At 42.1% G+C, this 8,660-nt stretch overlaps 1 protein-coding gene across 1 annotated transcript; it reads left to right on the plus strand.

The window, feature by feature from the left end:
- Positions 1-4,742: 4,742 nt before the first annotated feature.
- Positions 4,743-8,416, plus strand: LOC142224938 (uncharacterized). The gene is made up of 2 exons (XM_075294716.1): positions 4,743-7,719; positions 7,764-8,416. The coding sequence occupies exons 1-2, from the start codon at positions 4,743-4,745 to the stop codon at positions 8,414-8,416; spliced, it is 3,630 nt and encodes a 1,209-aa protein (XP_075150831.1).
- Positions 8,417-8,660: the final 244 nt, after the last annotated feature.

Consider the following 8,660-nt stretch of genomic DNA (forward strand, 5'->3'; position numbering starts at 1 on the left):
TTTGGTCGAATTAACTTGACCTAAAATGATGTGTTATAGTCGAATGTTCAGATAAGAAGGAAGTTATGATTTCCGTCACGAGTTAAGCTTAGCTGAGCGCAAAATCATTAATCGAATATCGAATGCTTTACTGGGTGATCGAAGAGTTACCATATGAACACGTTCATCTAACCGGGTTCTCAACGGGTTAATATAAAAAAATTAGAGGGAAACATTTTATGACAGAACACGTTCTTTACACGCTTGATATAAAAATCTTATTGGATCTACACATGTAGTGAAGTAGACTTACCAGAATAGCCAATTGTTCAACATATTTCAAAAGTTTTTCATTTTTGGTGCGATTCGGATAACCAAAATGAAAGATTCCTAAGAGTTTGTCCGAGACTGGTTGAGGACCTCTCTATGGGGTGCTACTACTAAAATGTCCCAGGACGTGCCCTTAGGAACGAGTCCAAGACGTGTCCTAAAGTGTAAATTTACCCCGTCAATGACAAACCCATGTTAAAGTGACCGGCCCATTCCATACGTCTTGACCAGAACTAGGATTGGTTCATACACACCAGGACTAGTCCTGTACCGGTCCTGTGGTTGATCCATTTCCCGTGGGGTATGTGCACGCGCTGAATTTCACCACTCGATCATAAATTGTTGGCGATTTGGTAACATACAAATCAGTTGATTCCGTAACAAATCCCAAAGTATTATATTGCGTAATTTTAATCCACCGCGACTTTGCAACGGTACTCGACGTTCGGTATAAAGACTTATGCCGAATTCGATTGAGGCAACCATTATTAACGGAAAGTACGCAGGTGAAAATGTAGGTATTCCTCGAATACCAATGATTCCGACTGATCTTCCGTTTGACTTCAAACGATTGCAATTTCCAGTTCGCCTTGCGTTCGCAATGACAATTAACAAGTCGCAAGGCCAATCGCTTAGTGTTTGCGGGATAAATTTAGAAAATCATTGTTTTTCACATGGGCAGTTATACGTTGCGTGTTCACGAGTTGGAAACCATCCGCTTTGTTTGTGTTAACGTCAGACCAAAAAACAAAAAATGTGGTTTACCAAAGAGCACTTCAATGAAACGGATAATTTGTGGACACGTACGGATAATATGTGGACACGTAGGTTGGCTGATAAGTCCCCGGTCTGACACACAGATGGCGTCGCTAGTATTAAATGCATATTATTTTTATATAGTACCAACCTTCAAATGATTCGTGTCAAAATTTGACGTCTGTATGTCAATTAGTTTGTGAGATAGAGCGTCTTTTGTTAAGCAACTTTTGTTATTGTGAAAAAAATGGAAAAAAAGGAATTTCGTGTTTTGATAAAATACTGTTTTCTGAAGGAAAAAAATACTGTGGAAGCAAAAACTTGGCTTGTGTTTATTCTCCATGATTTATTTATTTTGTTTTGGCAAAATAAAATAAATCTCTTATAGAATAAAAATTAAAATCTGCTGCCCCTTTCATTCTTTCTATATTGCAGCCAATCCGAAGGTAGTAATTCATACGTCAGGTACTGAATGGCACGCGCAAGAACATTTCACTTGCGTATGCTATTCAAGCCACCAGCCAAATAATATGAAATTCAACACCGGTAATTGGCTTCATATGGAAAAAGAATTTAACTGCAGCATAAGCAATTCCGGCAAATAATTAGACTATGTTATTTTTCTTTTACTTTTGTTGTTTACTTGTATTAACTATTAGTATATAAGGCAGAAGAAATTTAATAAAAATGATCACTACGATTAAACCTCTTGGTGTTTCAATTGGCGTGATTATATTCTTTCTTGGTGTACCACCGAGTAAAGAATTTTAAACTCCCTTTAAAAGAAAGTTCTGGTGTACTACCAGGACTGTCATTAAACCATTTATTCTGGTGTACCACCAGAATATAAGCTGAGCAAACGAGTCCAAGCATTAACATATTGGCGACCGTGACAGGACACTTTGTGCCTGCAACCACTCATCCGGACCCTTTGTGCCTGCAACCACTCATCAGGACCCTTTGTGCCTGCAACCACTCATCAGGACCCTTTGCGCCTGCAACCACTCATCAGGACCCTTTGTGCCTGCAACCACTCATCAGGACGCTTTGTGCCTACAATACCCATTGCGCCTATAACTACTCAACTGGACCTTCGTTCCTATCAGGACCGTCGTCTCTACAATTAATCAACAGGACCTTTGCTCCTATAATCTATACCAGTCAACTTTCGTTACGATGGAAACTCAGATTGAGCTCCTGCGACAGCTGAAGGATATCGGCGAAGGCATCGCCAATTTCATCAGAAATATTAAGAAAGATCCAAAAAGCCGAAAGACCACCGCATATTACCAAGACCGACTGGCTAGGCTCAATGCCGCCTGGAAAGAGTTCGAAGAAGCGGACAACCAGCTACGATGCTCAGAGGGTGTCGATCCGTCCAGCGAATACTTCGTTTCCGGTTATTATGACAAATCAAAAGCATGGCCTTGGAATGTATAAAATTATTGGAACATGAGCTCATCGAGAAAGTCCCAACGTCAGACGCAAAGAACCCTCCAAACGTACAATCCTTACATAAGGAGAACGAACAGGTGGGTGCCACTAGTGGTCACGACGGTCTTATTAGCCGTTCGTTGGCCAAAATGGAAGCCCTGAGTCGGCAACTAGAAGGTTTGCAAGTTAGTGACCAGGAGAGAACCTACTATGAGGTGAAAATGGCCACAATAAACCGTCTATGGCAACAGATAGAGTGCCTCAACGACGATGTTCTAGACAAGTACCCAGACCCAGAGCTACTCGGGTACGATACTGCAAAATACATCTGGCTCGAGAAAGAGGTCCAGGCAGCAGTTATCCAACTCTCTAGTGCCAGCAGGGATTCAACCTTCTCCAACCCGGAAGTTGTGGCCCGACCAACTTCTTTACCACTGCCTGCAGTCACTATCTTCAAATTCGATGGTGACTATATGAAATGGATATCATTTTCGGATCTCTTCACAAAAATGATCCATGAGCAGAAAATCCCAAATGCTCACAAGATGTGGTACTTGAAAAACCACGTAATGGGCGAAGCAGCAAGCCTTATTGCGCACCTTGCCATAACAGAAGACAATTATCCCACGGCATGGCAATTGTTGGAACATCGTTATAACAACAAGAGGGTTATGGCAGCCACGGCAATCCAAAGGCTACTCGATCAACCCTCAGGTGCTGGATCTTTAAGTGCCCTCAAGTGATTACATGACACAACAAAACAATGTTTGGCAGCACTCTCCAACATGGGACTCCAGACTTCGTCATGGGATCCACATTTAATCCACCTCCTCGTTAAAAAGTTGGATAAAGGTGTTCATAGTCAATATGAACAAATGATCAAAAATCCGAAGGAACAAACCATAAGCGACTTCCTATCGTTCTTGGAGAAATATTTTCATAATCTGGAAGCAATGGGTGTAAAGGAAAAAACCTCTATCAATAGCTCCAAAAATTGCGCCCTGACTTCCCATCCAAGTCCTGAAAGCCGACATTGCATCATTTGTAAGAAGGACTTTCACCAATTATACCGATGCCAGGAATTCGCTCTACTCAGCACAAAACACCGCCTCAATCTTGTACTGGGACAGAAGTTATGTGTGAATTGCTTTAGCAGCAGACATTCCACGAAACAATGCACGAATTTAGGCCGCTGCCAAAAATGTGGGAGAAAGCACAATACGCTCGTTCACCTTGAACAATCTCCCACGCAACCCTCTAAATCCTCAAGTAAATCAATCAAGGGAGATCAAATGGAACACCCCAAAACACCAGAATCAGCAACAACTTCCAACCAATCCACTGCGGCTTCGCTTATCACTACCCCATCCGTTATAGCTGAAAGTTTGGCCTTAAACTCTGAATCTCGAAGGCCCTATATTCTACTAGGAACCGCATTGGTCAAGATTAAGGCGAATGGTCTGGAAACCGAATGCAAAGCAATACTCGACTCGGGATCTCAAGTCAACCTAATTACGGAAAGATTAGTAGCACGACTGGGTCTACCAAGTAGACCTACGACTATGTCAATTAGTGGTATAGGAAGAAATCGGACCAAGGTTCAACACAGAGTGAACATTTTGCTCCAGTGAAGATACAGCAATTTCTCATCACGCCTGGGGGCATTCGTACTTCCCCAAATAATTACTCCCCAACCTGCTCAATTTATCCACATTGATAAATGGCAAATTCCCAAGAATGTAACGCTGGCAGACCCTACCTTCAACCGTCCAGGCCAAATCGACATCCTATTAGGCGCAGAATATTATCATCAGCTACTCGCTATCGGACAAATCCAACTAGGAGATAACCTTCCAATCTTGCAAAACACAACACTTGGGCGGATAGCATCAGGGAAGGTCTTTGATCAACATTTGCAAACATCAATATGTGGAGTACTAACGGATGAAGATAGCATGAATCAGACAATCGAACAATTTTGGAAACTGGAAGAAGTCGATAATACACAGTAGCAATTATCGATATATGACGCACAGTGTGAAGCCCACTTTAATCAGCATACTGGACGTGACAAAGAAGGAAGATTCATCGTACGGCTCCCGTTTTGTGCCGAACCAAGCTCTTTAGAGTCACACAGTCTCGCTTTCAACCGTTTCCTATCATTGGAACGGCGACTATCCAAAGACATTACTTTAAAACAACAATATATACAGTTTATGAAGGAATACGAAGCACTAGGCCATATGACTAAAGTCAACATAGACAATGTGACAGGAGCAAAATATTTTATTCCCCACCACTGCGTCCTACGACCTGAAAGAAGCACCACTAAACTCCGAGTAGTATTCGATGCTTCAACAAAAACATCCTCTGGAAAGTCACTGAACGATGTTTTATATACTGGCCCAACACTACAGAATGATCTGTTTGCTATTCTGCTACGCTTCAGATTGCCACGTTTCGTGTTTACCACAGACATAGAAAAAATGTTTCGTCAAATACTGATACATCCTAGAGACAGACCATATCAGATTATCCTGTGGCGGAACAATACCACCGAACCTATCAACTACTTCACATTAAATACCGTTACATACGGAACCCGACCAGCCCCCTATCTGGCAATAAGATGCTTGAAAGAAATAATCAGGGAAAATAAGATGCATTTTCCTTTAGCAGCCAGTTTTTTGGAAAAGAACTTCTATGTGGATGATGGCCTGGGCGGAGCAGACAGCTTGAATACAGCTTTGGAAATCCAGCGCCAACTGCAACAAGTCATGGCGCAATACGGATTTATTTTACGAAAGTGGAGTGCCAATCATATCCACCTGCTTCATAACATTCCGGAGTGCGACCAAGAAGTTAGCCTGGACTTCAGCACAGATGACACCAATTATACCAAAACTTTGGGATTGGCCTGGTTACCCAAAGCTGACCAACTTAAAGTAAAGGTCAACCTAGCGCCAATCAGGTCAGTGACCAAAAGGACGGTCACTTCAGATCTTGCACGTATTTTCGACCCCCTAGGTTTGCTATCTCCTGTAGTCGTCAGGGCGAAAATCTTTGTCCAAGAACTATGGAATCTAAATCTTTCATGGGATGAAGCCGTACCTTCAGAATTCGACTATCGATGGCGAAACTTTAGAGAGAGCCTCAAGTCACTTGAAATCTTTCCCGTTAACCGACATGCCTATAAGGGACATATTTCTCAAAACACTCAGCTCCACATCTTCAGCGACGCATTAGAAAAAGCATACGGGGCAGCAGTATATATTAGAACAATCTTACCGAATAAGATTATACTTGTAAACCTCCTTTGTGCGAAATCCCGAGTAGCACCCCTTAAACAACAAACGCTTCCAAGGTTAGAATTGTGCGCTGCACAGCTGGGAGCCAACTTGGCGGTTAAAGTTAAGAGCGATTTAGATATGATGACAACATCCACTTACTACTGGACTGATTCCACAATAGTGTTAAATTGGATCAACTCAAGATCATCCACCTTTCACACCTTTGTCGCTAATCGTATTGCTTCAATTCAAGACAACACGACTCCTGAACAATGGAGACACGTTAGTTCCAAGGATAACCCAGCAGATATCATATCTAGGGGATCAGACCCACATCAGTTAAAACAAACGACTCAATGGATGCTTGGACCATTCTTTCTTCACGGAGACGAGAAACATTGGCCTCCTGCGTTTCTACCTTCTCCTGATTCGATTAGCACTGAACGAAAGCAGAACCTCCACAACCTAATGTTGGCCGTTGATGCAGAAAACTTCTTGTACAAAATAAATCACAGGAATTCCTTGAAGACAGTCCAACGAATTGTTGCTTATGTTCTGAGATTTATTAAAAATTCCAAAACCCGTAAAGAAAACCGACAAAACACGCCAACCCTCACTCCCTTTGAACTTCACGATTCTCTTATTGTCATAGTTTGTATCGCACAGCATTCTAACTTCAAAGAAGACATTTTACAACTGGAGAAGCATAGAGAACTTAAAGGCTCAAGTCAAATCAAAAGTTTGTCGCCGTTCTTGGACGAACATACAGTTTTAAGAGTTGGAGGTAGACTAGAAGAATCGACTTTGAGTTTTAATGCCAAACATCCCATGCTTTTGCCATTCAATGACCCAATAAGTCGACTAATCTTCGAATCGTTACATAAGGAAAATAAGCATTGCGGACCTACCGCACACCTTGCTACGGTGAGACAACGCTTCTGGCCCATCAAAGGAAAGCATTTGGCCCGTGAAACTGTTCACAAATGTATTCAATGTGCAAGATCAAAACCAAAGCTTCTGAAACAAATTATGGGAAATTTGCCAGAGACAAGAGTAACGCCTGTAAGGCCCTTTATAAATGCAGGGGTAGATTATTGCGGACCAATCTGGGTACATTTCAAAACAAGAGGAAAACGACCTCAGAAAGCATATCTTGTGATATTTTGCTGCTTTTCAACAAAAGCGGTTCATATAGAACTTGTAACGGACCTTACAACCGATGCCTTTATTGGGGCGTTGAAAAGATTCATTGGCCGAAGGGGCCATTGCCAAAACCTATATTGTGATAACGCTACCAACTTCGTGGGAGCAAAAAATCAACTCGCAGAGCTGTCAACCTCGTTATTCTCAACGACAGCTCAAGAAAAAATACAACGAGAATGCGCAACTAGAAGCATTACTTTCCACTTTATACCTCCGCGATCTCCTCATTTCGGTGGACTTTGGGAAGCAGCTGTAAAATCCGCTAAAGGTCTTCTGATAAAGGAAATATCGAGTGCATCCCTGACTTATGAAGAAATGGAGACCATTGTCATAGAGGTTGAAGCGATACTAAACTCTAGGCCAATAGCACCACTACCAAATAATCCTAATGACGCTGCTGCATTGACTCCGGGCCATTTTTTGATTGGAGAACCCCTAACAGCTCAAGTAGACGTCACAGCCCAAGCAACATCATCAACTTTGGCAAAACGATGGGAGTTAGTATCCCGAATAAAACACCAATTCTGGAAAAGATGGACCCAGGAATATCTCAATGAACTCCAGCAGCGTAATAAATGGCAAACTGCATCTCAAAATCTGCAATTGGGCACTATAGTCGCAATTAAAGATAACTTGCCTGTCATGAACTGGCGACTTGGTAAAGTCATTGACACTTATCCAGGGTCAGATGGTCTGGTCAGGACAGCCACAGTAAAAACCTCAAGCGGTATCATTAAGCGAGCCATCCACCTACTCGCTCCTCTCCTCTAGAACAAACTAACGACGAAAAAGGAGATAATTCACTTCCGCTCAGCCGCAGAGCCGCATCTAGCGACAAAGATAATGGTTCACCACCTCCAAAACGTGCTAACCTTCCCACAACCAGCATGCTAGCGATTCTGGCATTATTGCTCCCACTAGTGATGTGCCAACAAGTTACCTATACTCCGATTAAAGGCAACCCTGGTATACATTTTGAGTGTATTGGTAACATTAAGCCAATTCTATCAGAATGGAAGCTGCTGATATATTTCTACCTGGCACCTCTTCATAAGGAACTGCAGCTCTTCATCAACGGAACCAATGCCTTAGCGAAAACATGCAATCACTCACACTTCCGCGATCAATGTAGTGACCTAATAACCCATTTCTACAATATCCAGAAAGATTTGCCAGCCACTCCAGAAAATCTCGGTCTACGGAAGAAACGAGGGGCAATAGATATAGTCGGCAAAGTAGCAAATTCATTATTTGGTGTTCTGGACTCAAATTATGCTGAGAAAATGTCAGGAACAATCAATATTATTAAAACCAACGAAGCTCGACTGCAAGGCCTACTGCGGAACCAAACATCATTTCTGGACTCTACCCTTAATCTCATGAAGCAATCTGAAGTTCGGACACAGGAGAGTTTTGAAAAATAAATTTTAAAATAAGCAGACTCATGAATCTCACAAACAACGAAAATATGTACCGCTCTCAACTCATCTTATCGCTCAGTATCCAGTTAATCCTAATTGCAAATAACTTGTAAAAAATGCATGCTTCCATGACGGATTTGTTGGCTGACACTCATCATGGTCGGATCAGCCCGCTTCTACTAACTCCACAACAATTTGCTGCCGAGGTAGCTTATATAAAGGCTACCCTACCGCAAGATTTAACACT

Source organism: Haematobia irritans, chromosome 2 (genome assembly GCF_050003625.1).
Source record: "Haematobia irritans isolate KBUSLIRL chromosome 2, ASM5000362v1, whole genome shotgun sequence".
In the NCBI taxonomy this organism is placed as follows: domain Eukaryota; kingdom Metazoa; phylum Arthropoda; class Insecta; order Diptera; family Muscidae; genus Haematobia; species Haematobia irritans.